Source organism: Anabrus simplex, chromosome 10 (assembly GCF_040414725.1).
Source record: "Anabrus simplex isolate iqAnaSimp1 chromosome 10, ASM4041472v1, whole genome shotgun sequence".
Taxonomy (NCBI): domain Eukaryota; kingdom Metazoa; phylum Arthropoda; class Insecta; order Orthoptera; family Tettigoniidae; genus Anabrus; species Anabrus simplex.
Genome location: NC_090274.1, coordinates 114957202 through 114974612, shown reverse-complemented (window position 1 = coordinate 114974612; position 17411 = coordinate 114957202). Strand labels below are relative to the sequence as shown.

Below are 17411 nucleotides of genomic sequence, written 5' to 3'. Positions count from 1 at the left end.
CGACACAAAGATTTCTAAGCTATAAATTTCATTTTTGTTCCGTATTGAAGTGCTATTATTATAAGCAATAAATTGACAAGAGGGTCCACCCTTTAAATACAATACATCAAGCAAATAATACTACATCAGTCTTGGGACTAGTTTCAGCCACTTAGCGGCCATCTTCAGCCAAAATAAAATTAAACAGATTATGTGATAACTAAAACATATGTATACAAGTCAACGACAATGTTTCAGGAATAATTATAACATTAAAATACATATAAAACAAAAATTATTGTTGTGATTTTCTTGTCATAATATGATGTCTTTAAGTAGGGTTAGGGCCTCAGGCAATGAAGTAAATCTGGAAATCAGGCTATTTATCTCCTTTTAAATTTATTTTCTGTTTTTTTACTCATTCGTAATTCTGGCAGTCATTTCCTAAGTTCAAATCCCCGTCACTCCATGTGAGATTTGTGTTGGACAAAATGGACGCGGGGCAGGCTTTTCTCTCGGTACTCCAGTTTTTCCTGTCGTCATTAATTCCAGCGACACTCTCCAGTATCATTTCATCTGTCAGTCATTAATCATTTCCCCAGAGGAGTGCGACAGTCTTCAGCAGCCAGCATAATTCCTATCCTCGCCGCTAGATGAGGACTTCATTCCATTCCTGACCCGGTCAAATGACTGGAAACAGGCTGTGGATTTTCATTTTCATGTCAGAAATTGTCCACCTTTTCAATACTATATTATGTAATGTTTACATTACATTTTTTAGTTGAGGAACTAGTTTCAGACTTGGCTGGCCATCGTCAGCCATAGGACCAATTGGTACAAACACATGTAATAACGAAAACTAATGCACAAACACATACAAATGACATTAAAAGCCATTAGAGGCATCTGGATATCCTGAAATGAACAATGTACACAACACTTAAATATAAAATGGAATTAAGATAGGGATCTTAGCGAGATCTAAAATCCTTGGATGCATTGCATTGTGTTAAAAACATGTTTCCTAACCTTTTAGTATGAGGCACACAACGGCAGGCCCCAAACCGCATGTGGATAACTTCGTGGACACTGTGATGAATTGGGAATGTTACTTCATTGCCAGCTGGAAGAAATGTCCGCTGTCAACCTAAGAACGTACCAGCTATTTAGACTTATTTTTGTGTGCTGTCCTTGACTTCCCATAGAGGAACCTTTCGGCCTTTTCAAAACAATTACTCAAGAAATTTTTAATGGGAAGCATTAAGGCAACAAGGGAGACAATAGTCAGATCACCGACCAAACAACGGCATATTATAAATGCACAATTGAACTTCTATGCAAATTAACTTTTATAAAATGTGAAAATAATGTTTTGGGTGTTTTTATAAGTTGTAATGCATGTTAATCATAAATGATTTTACAGACAGAGCAACCTATGTTAATCGAACAACTTTTACCAGTGACATAAAAGTGTTTTTTATTTTTTTTATATTGCTAGTGACTTTACGTCACACCGACATAGATAGGTCTTATGGTGATTATGAGATAGGAAAGGCCTAGGAGTTGGAAGGAAGCGGCCATGGCCTTAATTAAGGTACAGCCACAACATTTGCCTGATGTGAAAATAAGAAACCACAGAAAACCATCTTCAGGGCTGCCGACAGTGGGATTCGAACCCACTATCTCCTGGATGCAAGCTCACAGCCGCGCGCCCCCAACCTCAGGCTCAACTCGCCCAGTAAAAGTGAATTATGAGCCCAAGATTTTGTTAGCACTTTTAATCTTAGATGTAGGGAAGCAGCTGAAGATCCCTATAAAAGTTAGGTGAAACATGTCCCGCAATTAGACATTGTAATATTATATATATGTAATTAATAAAAATCACACAAAGTATTAAAATGGTGGACTCTCAAGGGACATACATTTTTCAATACGAACCCATTTATGAGATTTATCACTTGTAACATAAGTCAGTTAACCGCTTCACATCTTGTCAGTGGTCATATTGTTGCTAATTAATGTAGTAACCCCGAATCCTGTGCGTGAAGAAATTTGTATAAAAGGGGTTGGCAGGACTGGTTTGTTATTAACAAGTGACTATCTGAGATTTGGCCTAATTTGTACATTCGTTATTATTCATTGTTAGCATTAAACGCTTACATTATGAACAGAAAATTGTCTAAAGAACCTTGCATGTTTGCTATACAGATGTGGTGGAAATTGATTGAAATTATGAAGACGTAAGACGATCTTTCGTTGAAAAGTTCCCACACACACAGCCACCATGCAGACGAGCTATCCACAAATTAAATGGAATGTTCGAGGCGACAGTTTCTGTAGCAGACTTACCTCGTAGTAACTAATGAAGAAAATCTGCAGCTCGTTGCAGAGCTATTCATTCAATAATCCAAGAAATCCGCAAGAAGAACTTCTAAGGAACTATAATTTTCTGACATAAGTTTAGAATGTTAAAAACATTACATCTAACGTCTTATAAGCCTACGTTACAACACGCCCTAAACGAGAATGATCCTGATCGAAAACATGAATTCTGTGAGTGGTTGTCATTTGCAGTGAAAGTGATCCTAACTTATGCAAAACAATTCTGTGGTCTGATGAAGCAAGTTTGAAGTTAAATGGAAGCATTAACAAACATAACTGCATGAATTGGTCTTCTGAAAATCCATGATTTGTGGAGTAATATGTTCTTGGAGTTACTGTATGGGCCTGTATATGCAGTAAAGGAATGATAGGCCCTTATTTTTTCAATGGGTCTGTGACTGCAGGAAGGTATCTTGAAATGTTAATACACAATACACAATACACCTGTACTTGAAGCAGTACAAAACGACCTTATTTGACAGCAAGACGATGCTCCACAGCTCTATGGATTAAACGTCCGTTCTTTTTAGATTAGAATTTCAAAGAGTGGATAGGAAGATGGGTCAAATTAATTGGCCTCCAAGATCACCTGACCTCACACCATGTGATTTTTTAATGTGGGGGATGCTGAAGAACAAAGTTTTTGCTACAAAAACAAAACTTTAAACCTACAGCATTTAAGGGATTTGAGTGAAGAAGAATTTGAAAACATTTTTGGTAAATATGGGGAGTTGTGTGACAAGATACGTAAACCAGTATTCAAATGATGTGATAAATGTCTAGATAACAATGGAGCTCAGTTTGAACAATTTTAGTAGGATTTCTGTACGATAATTATTTTGTAGGCTATAAATCATTAAAGCAACAATAAATACAAATGCATTTTTGGCTAATTGACTTATAATACCAACGTAGTTGGTCCACTATTGGACATTATACACTGTACAACAACAAAAAAAATTACGCGCCAGGAAGGAATTGTCCGATGGCGATAAAAATCGGTGGATGTGAGCAACAGACATAGAAAAATAAACGGTCAAACATGCAGAACAATCAAATGATTTACGGTATTGCAGAGTTAGAGCATTACAAATTGAGGACGTCAATAAGGTGTTGGTCCACCCCTGGCCTGGATGCAAGCAGTCACTCAACGCGGCATAGACTGATACAGTTCCTGGATGGTGTCCTGCGGAATTTCATGCCAAATGGTCTCCAAATGTTGGGCTAAATCAACGACATTCCGGGATGTTCGCAATCGCCTTCCCATGACGTCCCAAATGTGCTCTATGGGAGAGGGATCCGGCGACCGAGCTGGCCAAGGAAGGATAGGGCAAGCTTGAAGACAGTTCACAGCAACAAGTGCCGTGTGCGGCCGGGCATTATCCTATTGGAAAGTAAGGACTGGATGTCGCTGAAGGAACAGTAACACAACCAGCCATAGAAGGTCATCAACATATCACTGTGCTGTCAGTGTGCCAGGAATGACTACCAGAGGAGTTCGGCTATCAAAGGAGATGTAGGATGCTAAAAGGTTTGTTTTATCACCTATTCAATACATATAAATTTTATAAATTAGGGATTTATTATTGATTCCACTTGAGACATGTTTCGCCCTTCATTGAGGGCATCATCAGTCAAATTATCACCTCAAGGCAAAAAATCAGGTACCTGGTTAGTAGTTGACATGCACAAATTAATACATATTATTAATACACATACAAAAATTAAGTATGGGAAATAGTTGTACAAAAGTGATGGTTGAACATATAGGTTTATAGATGAGAAGTCAGCACCAATGCGTAAAATTAAAATAGTAGAGTTCGGCAGTGGTGCTCTGGAGAACAGTTGACGCAATCATAGGAAAATATAAAGTTTAAAATATTTACATTATAACAATTAAGGGAGAAAAGGTGTAGTGTTCGGCGTCAATGTTTGTAACCAAAAATTAATGTCAAAGGTTGGTAACTATACAGTATTTACATTGTTCAATTGAACAGTTGAGATAAAGTTTTAAAATATTTACATTATAACGTTCAGCATAAATGTTTGTAATAAAAATTAATGTCAATGGTTGGTAACTATATAGTAATTACATTATCTAATTGAACAGTTGAGAATTTACAATTATATACATATTTACACAAGAGCAGCTTGGTGCGCAAGGATAAAAAATTCTAGTACCAAGTGCATCCTGATGTTTTAGAGGTTGGAAGAAGGAATTAGCATTGACATTTCAGAAATATGTAGAGCGGTTTATTTTAGTTAAAATCACCGGGGGTAGGGAAATATTTCATAGCCAAATGAGGTTTTATAGGCATCAAGCTGAAAGTTGTCTGGTTGCAGCACCGAGATCGGTACGGAGACTGGTCAGTGTGGATGGAGATTCATGGGTATTCCGTGTGTTTAAATGGCAACAATGGTGACAGTTATTAGTGGGTAATTGCTAATTAGGAAAATGTTGCGGGTTGAAACTTTCGCTTATTCTTTTAGTTGACTTCTGTAGCATCGAATGTGATGTGAAGACATCGGTGTGAGATGCCGGTGAGACAAATTGATATTGTTCCGTGGAATAAAGTATGGCGGACTTCAGGATGAAGTTATTGTTTTTTACTGGTCTGGTGAGATAGAATAGAGTTGCTTGTGTTGTGAACTGCGGTGGAGAGATTAGAATGTATACGGCAACTGCAGAGTCAGAGCGTTGTAGCTGGGGTGAGGCATCTTCTCATTCTGACTGCAAAGAGGAGCCGTAGTGGCACGCCATATTCGTGCCGATGTGCGCTGGGTTCCGGCGTGTTGTTGAAAGTTGTATTGTATGAAGTGGAAGTTATCTGTAATTGAGATGTTAATAGTATTAGTTGGTGTGTAAGAAAGGTTTATGGTAAGTAATGAAGAGTGAATGTTATGTTACATACCTGATGTGTCGCTGAGAGGTAATTGTTGATGAGTATTGGTGGACTATGAAGGAGGCTCAGTCGGTAATACGCAACTGCGGTTAGCAATTGCGGCGGGAGGGGTGGAGAGCTTTGGGGGAGAGGGGCATGGGCAGAGTCATGCGCAAAGGTGAGCTGTCAGAATGGAGGAAGGTAGAGTGGAGGGGCGAGCTTGTTGTGTATTGGGAGTGCAGGTTGATGTAGTGTTGGTTTATAAAAAGAGGACTCGAAAGTTACGCGGATAGTATTGATGCCTTTTTGTTAATGTGATGAATGTTATTTGCTTGTGTTGGGTGTTGTGTTTTTGAAGGTCGAGTGGTTCTTATTTCTCGTGTTGTATCGGTGGGGTCGTGGTGGAGGGGGAGGTGCTTGGGTGGGAGGATGTGTGGGCTTGTTGTCGTTGTGTGTGGGGGAATTGGTCGGAAAGGGTGAGGTGGGGGGTAGGGGAGTTATTGTCGACGTGCTGGGTGAGTTAGTTAATGTGGTATTGAAGATTTTAGACAAGTTGTTGCCTTGAAAATTTATTTTTTGTAGTAAGGTGGGAATTTGTTCATAAAGGGGGTTTTTCAAATCTATTATCTCGTTGAGGTTTTTGTCTTTATTGAAGTGTTGGTCTAGATAGATGTATAGGTTCTCAAACTCAGTCATTAGTTTGCCTTTCTCGACTTTTTTTAGGATTGTTAAGTCTTGTTCTATTGTGGTGAAGTGGTGGCCAGTGTCCCTCATGTGGGTGCTCATTGCGGAAAATTTATTATGTTTTTGGGCATTGTAGTGTTCTAAATAACGGGTTTGGAAGCTTCGGCCAGTTTGTCCGATGTACGAGGAGTTGCATTGTGAACAGGTGAGTCTGTAAGTACCTGAGCCCGCGTAGTGGTTTCTTCTTGGGTTGACAGAGGTCTGGTTGAAAAATATGTTCTGGTTCGTGTTCTGTGTTTTGAAAGCAATGTTGATTTCGTGCTTTTTTAGGGGGTTGGCTATCTGGTGGATGACTGGATTAGTGTATGTGAAAGTTGCGTATTTGTGTTTATTGGGTTTTATTGGGGAACGTTTTGTTGTTAATTTTAGTTTTACTTTGTTGATGATCTTGTTGATCATGTTGGTGTTGAAGCCATTGAACCTGGCAATATCTTTTATGTAATCAAGTTCTTTTTTCAGATTGGTAGGTGAAAGGGGAATTTTTAAAGCTCTGTATATTAAACTGTAGTATGGGGCTTGTTTATGGGAGTTTGGGTGTAAAGAATTATTGTTTATTGTTAGTGGGGTGAAGGAGGGTTTTCTGTGTATTCGAAACTTAAATGCGTTGTCTATTCGTGTGATGTTGATGTGTAAAAAATTGATGGAGCCGTTGTCCTCATCTTCTTTTGTGAATTTTATGTTGTTGTCTAAAGTGTTTAGGAATGCGAGGATGTTGTCGCTGTTGTTGCACTGTTTATCGATGATTACTAGTGTAATACAGATGTTGATTCCCATAGGGAATGTCCAATAACGGACCATTATATTGGTATTATATGATTACTAGTGTGTCGTCGACATAGCGGAGCCAAAGATGAATACCATTGATGGAATTTATTATTTTATTGTGTTCTAAGTTGTCCATATAGATGTTCGCTAGAATGCCAGAAATAGGGTCTCCCATAGCTAAGCCCTTTTGGTGGTAAATCTTGTTGTTGAACGTGAAGTAATTATTGTTCAATATAAAGGTTAATATTTTAATGAACTCATCAATTTCTATTTTGCTTAGTCCACTGTGTTTGGAGAGGTTGTTTTTTATGATGTTGATGGTTTCGAGAACTGGGATGTTCGGATACATGTTGGTGATGTCAAAGGAACATAGAATGTGGTTTGGTTGCAGTGTAAATTTATTCAAGGTTTGACATAGGTCAATTGAGTTCTTAATGGGGGTTTTGTTGTTGAATTTGTAGTGTTTTTTGTGAAAGTAGTGTAGAAATCTTGAAGTTTTGTATGTTGGACTGCCTCTACTGTTGATAATTGGTCGGATGGGGATGTCTTTTTTGTGGGTTTTGGGTAAGGACTTGGCTGTGGGTTAAGTTGGATTCATGTTGACTAGTTTAAAGATTTCATGGTCATTTAAGGGGAAAGTTGAATTTTTGAGAAGGGTTTTCAAGTTGCGTTGTACTTTTGGTATAGGATCCTTGTTGATGGTGGTGTAGGTTGTGTCGGAAAAGAATTCTTCAGTTTTTTTTGATGTAGTCCTGTTTGTTCATGAGTACAGTTGTGTTACCTTTGTCGGCTTTTGTTACTATAACGTTATTGGTGTTTATTTTGGTCTTTAAAGCATGGATTTGTTTCGAGAGGGTAGTGTTTTTGTTGGTTTTTAACTCATTAACTAGGGAGGGCAGTTTCTTTTTTATTTCATGTCTACTGTATAGTTACCAACCTTTGACATTAATTTTTGGTTACAAACATTGACGCCTAACACTACACCTTTTCTCCCTTAATTGTTATAATGTAAATATTTTTAAACTTTATATTTTCCTATGATTGCGTCAACTGTTCTCCAGAGCACCACTGCCGAACTCTACTATTTTAATTTTATGCATTGGTGCTGACTTCTCATCTATAAACCTATATGTTCAACCATCACTTTTGTACAACTATTTCCCATACTTAATTTTTGTATGTGTATTAATAATATGTATTAATTTGTGCATGTCAACTACTAACCAGGTACCTGATTTTTTGCCTTGAGGTGATAATTTGACTGATGATGCCCTCAATGAAGGGCGAAACATGTCTTAAGTGGAATCAATAATAAATTCCTAATTTATAAAATTTATATGTATTGAATAGGTGATAAAACAAACCTTTTAGCATCCTACATTCAGTATCTTCAATACAGATAACAATGATTTTTATCACTTGCAACGTCAAAGCCAACCAGGCTACAGTGAAAACCAACAAATACCTAAACCTCAAGGTAAAAATCGGCAAATTTCAAAATTGATGGTTATGAATTTCATGTTTTTGGTCCGTATTGAACTGAGAATAATATATAAGTAATAATAATAATAACGTAAATGTTTCCACCTTTTCAATACAATATATTCACAAAATTACAAAATTATACGGTACTAGTTTCGACCCATCTAGGGGTCATCATCAGCCGTATTGGAGCAAAGATCATTTGTGGCGAAATCCTAAGACAATATTATTTTAAAGAATAACAAGTGAAATGAGATGTTATGAATGTGTTAAGCTAAATTTAGTACCCAAATTCTTGAGACCACTGCAAAGGAAAAGCATTCCGTTTCAAAACTCGACTATCACCCAAAACAAAGTCAACAACATCTGGTTGAAGGACGAGATTAAACAACTATACAGGAAAAAATCATTCTTAAATTTACAGCTTTATCGAACACATTTAACCCTTGCACAACACTTATCCCCTCTTGAATGGCAATCTTTCCTAAGACATACTGACAATAAATTAACCAACGTACTAGAAAAGAAACAAGATACATTAAACCTCAAACTAGCCCATCTGAAGGGAACTAAACCAAGCACATCAAACCACAATAAGAACAATAATACTACATCCATTATTTCAAACAACACCCCTACTACCATCAATTTGTCTGACACCACCTTCTCTGACATAGAAATGAACCTCCTAAACAGAGGCCTAAAACACAATTGGCCTAACCCCAATACTATCGATGACCTAACCACCACTATTGCAGAAGTAGAATCCAACATTAGTAAACAGATCACCACAGAGAAACAAAATGACGTCAGACACGAAATAAAAAAGAAACTGCCCTCCCTAGTTAATGAGTTAAAAACCAACAAAAACACTACCCTCTCGAAACAAATCCATGCTTTAAAGACCAAAATAAACACCAATAACGTTATAGTAACAAAAGCCGACAAAGGTAACACAACTGTACTCATGAACAAACAGGACTACATCAAAAAAACTGAAGAATTCTTTTCCGACACAACCTACACCACCATCAACAAGGATCCTATACCAAAAGTACAACGCAACTTGAAAACCCTTCTCAAAAATTCAACTTTCCTCTTAAATGACCATGAAATCTTTAAACTAGTCAACACGAATCCAACTTTACCCACAGCCAAGTCCTTACCCAAAACCCACAAAAAAGACATCCCCATCCGACCAATTATCAACAGTAGAGGCAGTCCAACATACAAAACTTCAAGATTTCTACACTACTTTCACAAAAAACACTACAAATTCAACAAGAAAAACCCCATTAAGAACTCAATTGACGTATGTCAAAACTTGAATAAATTTACACTGCAACCAAACCACATTCTATGTTCCTTTGACATCACCAACATGTATCCGAACATCCCAGTTCTCGAAACCATCAACATCATAAAAAACAACCTCTCCAAACACAGTGGACTAAGCAAAATAGAAATTGATGAGTTCATTAAAATATTAACCTTTATATTGAACAATAATTACTTCACGTTCAACAACAAGATTTACCACCAAAAGGGCTTAGCTATGGGAGACCCTATTTCTGGCATTCTAGCGAACATCTATATGGACAACTTAGAACACAATAAAATAATAAATTCCATCAATGGTATTCATCTTTGGCTCCGCTATGTCGACGACACACTAGTAATCATCGATAAACAGTGCAACAACAGCGACAACATCCTCGCATTCCTAAACACTTTAGACAACAACATAAAATTCACAAAAGAAGATGAGGACAACGGCTCCATCAATTTTTTACACATCAACATCACACGAATAGACAACGCATTTAAGTTTCGAATACACAGAAAACCCTCCTTCACCCCACTAACAATAAACAATAATTCTTTACACCCAAACTCCCATAAACAAGCCCCATACTACAGTTTAATATACAGAGCTTTAAAAATTCCCCTTTCACCTACCAATCTGAAAAAAGAACTTGATTACATAAAAGATATTGCCAGGTTCAATGGCTTCAACACCAACATGATCAACAAGATCATCAACAAAGTAAAACTAAAATTAACAACAAAACTTTCCCTAATAAAACCCAATAAACACAAATATACAACTTTCACATACACTAATCCAGTCATCCACCAGATAGCCAACCCCCTAAAAAAAGCACGAAGTCAACATTGCTTTCAAAACGCAGAACACGAACCAGAACATATTTTTCAACCAGAACTCTGTCAACCCAAGAAGAAACCACTACGCGGGCTCAGGTATTTACAGACTCACCTGTTCACAATGCAACTCCTCGTACATCGGACAAACTGGCCGAAGCTTCCAAACCCGTTATTTAGAACACTACAATGCCCAAAAACATAATAAATTTTCTGCAATGAGCACCCACATGAGGGACACTGGCCACCACTTCACCACAATAGAACAAGACTTAACAATCCTAAAAAAAGTCGAGAAAGGCAAACTAATGACTTGAGTTTGAGAACCTATACATCTATCTAGACCAATACTTCAATAAAGACAAAAACCTCAACAAGATAATAGATTTAAAATACCCCCTTTATGAACAAATTCCCACCTTACTACAAAAAATAAATTTTCAAGGCAACAACTTGTCTAAAATCTTCAATACCACATTAACTAACTCACCCAGCACGTCGACAATTACCCCCCTAGCCCCCACCTTCCCCTTTCCGACCAATTCCCCCACACACAACGACAACAAGCCCACACATCCTCCCACCCAAGCACCTCCCCCTCCACCACGACCCCACCGATACAACACGAGAAATAAGAACCACTCGACCTTCAAAAACACAACACCCAACACAAGCAAATAACATTCATCACATTAACAAAAAGGCATCAATACTATCCGCGTAACTTTCGAGTCCTCTTTTTATAAACCAACACTACATCAACCTGCACTCCCAATACACAACAAGCTCGCCCCTCCACTCTAACCTTCCTCCATTCTGACAGCTCACCTTTGCGCATGACTCTGCCCATGCCCCTCCCCCCCAAAGCTCTCCACCCCTCCCGCCGCAATTGCTAACCGCAGTTGCGTATTACCGACTGAGCCTCCTTCATAGTCCACCAATACTCATCAACAATTACCTCTCAGCGACACATCAGGTATGTAACATAACATTCACTCTTCATTACTTACCATAAACCTTTCTTACACACCAACTAATACTATTAACATCTCAATTACAGATAACTTCCACTTCATACAATACAACTTTCAGCAACACGCCGGAACCCAGCGCACATCGGCACGAATATGGCGTGCCACTACGGCTCCTCTTCGCAGTCAGAATGAGAAGATGCCTCACCCCAGCTAAAACGCTCTGACTCTGCAGTTGCCGTATACATTCTAATCTCTCCACCGCAGTTCACAACACAAGCAACTCTATTCTATCTCACCAGACCAGTAAAAAACAATAACTTCATCCTGAAGTCCGCCATACTTTATTCCACGGAACAATATCAATTTGTCTCACCGGCATCTCACACCGATGTCTTCACATCACATTCGATGCTACAGAAGTCAACTAAAAGAATAAGCGAAAGTTTCAACCCGCAACATTTTCCTAATTAGCAATTACCCACTAATAACTGTCACCATTGTTGCCATTCAAACGCACGGAATACCCATGAATCACCATCCACACTGACCAGTCTCCGTACCGATCTCGGTGCTGCAACCAGACAACTTTCAGCTTGATGCCTATAAAACCTCATTTGGCTATGAAATATTTCCCTACCCCCGGTGATTTTAACTAAAATAAACCGCTCTACATATTTCTGAAATGTCAATGCTAATTCCTTCTTCCAACCTCTAAAACATCAGGACGCACTTGGTACTAGAAATTTTTATCCTTGCGCACCAAGCTGCTCTTGTGTAAATATGTATATAATTGTAAATTCTCAACTGTTCAGTTAGATAATGTAATTACTATATAGTTACCAACCATTGACATTATTTTTTATTACAAACATTTACGCTGAACGTTATAATGTAAATATTTTAAAACTTATCTCAACTGTTCAATTGAACAATGTAAATACTGTATAGTTACCAACCTTTGACATTAATTTTTGGTTACAAACATTGACGCCGAACACTACACCTTTTCTCCCTTAATTGTTATAATGTAAATATTTTTAAACTTTATATTTTCCTATGATTGCTTCAACTGTTCTCCAGAGCACCACTGCTGAACTCTACTATTTTAATTTTTACGCATTGGTGCTGACTTCTCATCTATAAACCTATATGTTCAACCATCACTTTTGTACAACTATTTCCCATACTTAATTTTTGTATGTGTATTAATAATATGTATTAATTTGTGCATGTCAACTACTAACCAGGTACCTGATTTTTTGCCTTGAGGTGATAATTTGACTGATGATGCCCTCAATGAAGGGCGAAACATGTCTCAAGTGGAATCAATAATAAATTCCTAATTTATAAAATTTATATGTATTGAATAGGTGATAAAACAAACCTTTTAGCATCCTACATTCAGTATCTTCAATACGGATAACAATGATTTTTATCACTTGCAAATATCAAAGGAGATGTCAGCCCAGACCATCACCCCCTGTTGTGGGGCTATGTGGCATGAAGGCAGGATCCCCATGCTGGCCTGGACGTCTCCAAACATGTCTGCGGTTGTCGTCAGGGCACCGTTGGAAACGGGACTTGTCACTAAAGATTATACGTCCGCAGTCAGCGCAGTGCCATGTTGCTCGAATACGGCACCGCTGTAATCTGGCTTGACGGTGAACAGGAGTGAGTGGTAAGGGGTGTATCAGGCGGCTGTTGATGGTCATGGTGGACACGTGTGCAAGTTACGCTGGATCGTTGATAACGACTACTCCGGTGTTGTGACAGCTGTTCTGACAACCGCTCTGTCTGCCCGTGTTGTTGTGGCCTTCGGCTGACCACTGCCGTGCTGACACTGATGCCTGCCGTTGCTGACCCACGCTTGCCAGAATGGTCTGATTGCCGCATCACTTTGACCCAAATGTCCAGTGACAGCTCGATTCGACCAACCAGCTTCTTTCAATCCGATCGCACGACCTCTTTCAAACTCTTGACATCTGCTCATAATGAGCACGAATCCTTCAGCGCGGCATTCTTACAGCTGGCGTTAAGATAGCGCAGTCGAATGCAACAGCTACTTTGAGCATACTCTTCAGAATCACGCCTTATATACACCTGATGCATGTGCAGTTTGGATGGGCGGGAGTTCCCGCTATTCATTCATTGGACACGAAACTTTAATCATTTGCATACATAATATCCTTACAATCGGACAACGCCTTCCTGGTGCGTCGCTTTTTTTTTTTATAGAGTGTAAATTTTCCAGCTAACTCATTCCTCGTTGCCAGTGTTTTGGCCCAGTGTGCTAAATTGGGCTCGTCAATTGGCAAATAGCACACCTACCAAGACGCATGGCTAGTGCATACCATGGAGGCCAATTTAAACCTAAGAATTTCATTTTTGTCCGTATTGAACTGAGAATGGAAGATAGGAAAACTTAAAGGGTCCACCTTTTCAATACAAAAAGGTGGACCCTTTAAGTTTTCCTATCTTCCATGGAGGCCAATGCGTAGGCTACTTGGAGTCACCGGCAGCGCCAGTGCACTTGAGAGACTTTGTCTCATTAACTGACTTATGCTGAACTCTGTATTAGTACCAATGTTAATTTCCTGCAGCACAGCTTTGATGTCAGTCATACAGTTTATTTGTTCATAGACTAGATTTTCCAAAGTTAAATAGCATTTTCATTAACTTTTATGCATTGAATTTCTTTCTTATTGAATAACAATGAACACGATGCTTTACTGTAAAAATTCATTCTTACATTTATGCACTGAATTTCTGTTCTACTTGACAAATAACATTCTATATTACACAACCTAATTTTCTTGCAAATTTTTCCCACTTCAATCCAGTTCTGGCACGCGTTGCAGTACTGTGATGAATTCTGTAACTATCCAGTCAGTATTAGTATACTCAACAAGAAGACATTTTGATCTTCATCTATACATTAAGTTTTAATGTAGCTGTGGTGTCTTTCAGGGAAAATCGTCTCGGTATTGATCTGGTACACGACGACGTGGAGCGTGAACTACTGAAAGAGATCCAGACAATCCAGGGAGCTCAATCCCTGCTGCAGCGCACTCTGGAGCAAACCAAGGAGCAGATCCGTTTGTTGCGCTCCACCAAATACTTCATCGACCGAGATTGTGAAGACAAGTACAATGCACTCAAGATTGACGACCACTGCGTCAAACTTGAACCGACCAGTCTCAATCTCAGTCTGTACACCGGCACTGTTCCCTTGGATGCTGGGTAAGTCTTCAAATAATGTGGACTGTGTTATATCCAGTAACAGCAGAAAGTGAATGGAAACAGATCTTATCTGTTAAGAAGAAAGCCATACTTTTCAGTGTCGACATAGTAAAATGTAACAAAAATTTTCCAGTCTGTCAAACACACAACAATTTCAATATAACACCTTAAACATACCTGTAAAAAATATGCACTATTGAACAAAGAATGACATGTTTCGTTTTACAAGAACATCCTCAGTTAAAACATGTGTATATACTGTACAGTATTGTTTATGTTGCGTAAACTTGTCAATGATAAAGAGTTAGGTGATAATATGAACAAGTATTGACAAACATATAATTTACAAGTATTAACATAATGAAAAAACTTCTCTACTTACCTAGACTGCCAATGCTAAGTCCGTCCTGAAATAGTGTTTGGTGCCAATGGAATTAGTATTATTATTTCATTCATTCGTATCATTTCGCCCTTATGGACAGTGTTTGAACTCAAATATATCTTATGATGACACAACTTTCACTTCTTTCTCTTCTCTTCCCAAAATCTCTTCATCTTTTGGCTGTGTTCCTGTTTCCTTCGTTCTGTGCACAATGTTCCTGTCTTTTTCTTCTCATTTACTATAAACTGTGTATTCCTAATTTTGTTTCTGAATTATTTTCTGTCTATCATTTGCCTGTAGATCCCCACCTGCCTTCAGTCTTCCTCTATTTCATGATACCAATTTTGTTATCTTGCTTGAACTGTTTACTACATCAAAGATTTTCTTTGTAAGTCTGTCTATTCTCTGTATGTGCAATTAGAAAGTTAGTCTGCATTTCTTGATCATGTCTGTGAGTCTGTCAGTGTGCTGGTACAGCTCTTCGGTAGGTCGTTTCATCCACATGCCATCTCTGTGTATTGGTTCAAATATTTTTCTGAGAATTTTACATTCTATTTTTTCTGTCTCTACGATGTCTGAAGCTCCAATTGTGGTCGTTTCTGATGCACACAATGCTTCTGGTAATGCGACTGTTTTGTCGTGTCTAAGTTTGGCCTGTCTTGATATGCTTTTCTTATTATAATGTGACCATGTGAGTTTGTATGCTTTCTGGAGATTTTCCATTCGTTCTATGTTAGACGCCTTGTTTGATCCTCTTATTTGTATGTATTCCCCTAAATATTTACATCTTTTGACTCTTTTTACAGATCCATATAGAGTATGCATGGTGTGCACATTGTTGTTCTGTTGTTCCATATATTGGGTCTTCTCATAAGCTATCTGTAGACCTGTTTTGACAGCTATTTCATGCAAGCGTTCCAGTGCTTCCTTTGCCTCCTGTTTATTATTGCTGAGTATGGCTATGTCATCTGCAAATGCCAGACATTATATGACCGTTTTTTTTTTTTCATGTGTTCTTCCCAGCTGTATTTCTTTAACTTGTTCCTCCCATTGCTTAATAATTTTATCTAACACCATGTTGAACAAGATTGGTGAGATCCCGTCTCCTTGTCGGACACCTGTGTGTATTTGGAGAAGTTCCGAAATTTCTCCCATGAACTTGATCTTGGAGGTAGTGTCTGTTGTATATGTGCTCTGGTTTTTCTGTCAATGGCATGTTCTTCCAGTACGTCAAAGAGCGTCTTTCTGTCTATAGAGTCGTACGCTTTTTCAAAGTCCACAAAGGTAACTACAGTGTTTCTTGTTTGTCTAACTTCCAAAAGTGTTCTCAAGTTCCAGATCTATTCGATGCATGATCTGCCTTTTCTGAAGCCTGCCTGGTATTCTCCTATTTGTAGATCTGCTTGTGATTACAGCCTGTTTAATAGCAACTTAGAGAAAATTTTGTATGCAACTGATACTTGCAAAATACCTCTGTAATTATTTGGATCTGACTTATCATCCTTATCACACTTTTTATGTCCTAAATCAGGCACAAAATAAATTGGGAGAACTCACAGTCGTTAAATTACATACGAAAGAGTATGATTGCTCCTGACAGGAGGAGCCTCAGCTCCAGAATACTGTAGAGGCTAGCCTCAGTCAAGCAATCAATTGCTGTTTACAATCTCCGTTACCCTCAATAACCCCTAGGGCAGGGATGGCAAACCTTTTCCAACTAATGTGCCACTTTAAGTATGGTTTATTATTCTCAACTGTCTACTGTGCCACTTGTTATTTTCTTTGGAATGGCTATAAATTTCCATCCCCTCACCTCCCCATCCCCGACTTCTATCCTTAATTCCAAATTATGCTTCATAATACGTTATTACATACTGTATATATTGTAAATTAATACATTTAATTGCAAGTTGCGTGGTCGTATTTTGCCAATCCGCAAAAATACATTTTTAAATATTTAAGTTTTAAGAATACACAACATTATTTGTAAAAAAAAAATATGCGTCCATTGTAACACCCTTCGTTATTAACTTTTAATAGATATATAAATCAAAATATTAAAATTGCGTAAGGACTTTAAGTGGAACATCGTTCTCAACTTTAGTGTGGAACCTGTTCCTGGATCTTGGTAGCCATGTCAGTTATGTTAGGTTCATAGCTTGTCTTCAATAACACACAAGAAGCACTCAGGTCTGAACGAAGATGGTTTATAACTGTTGACTTCACATCGTTCATTGTAGAAAACAGCTGTTCTTTCACCAATGTACAAAATTGTTCACCCATATACTGCTTTCTTTAAATTCACTCAAGTCCATTTTTAACGGTAAATTTATAACAAAAAAACACACACAAGCAATATGAGGGTTTGAAATAAAGTGCGATAGTTTCTCCAAATCTCGAAATTGGAATAATCTGTTT

At 38.1% G+C, this 17411-nt stretch overlaps 1 protein-coding gene across 1 annotated transcript in view; it reads left to right on the top strand.

Moving 5' to 3' along the window:
* LOC136882327 (tektin-1) overlaps positions 1–17411 on the top strand; it is a 114219-nt gene that overhangs the window by 18618 nt on the left and 78190 nt on the right. Inside the window, exon 3 of the mRNA XM_067154913.2 lies at positions 14339–14611. Within this exon, the coding sequence (XP_067011014.1) occupies positions 14339–14611 (273 nt within the window). The remainder of the gene's footprint in view (positions 1–14338; positions 14612–17411) is intronic.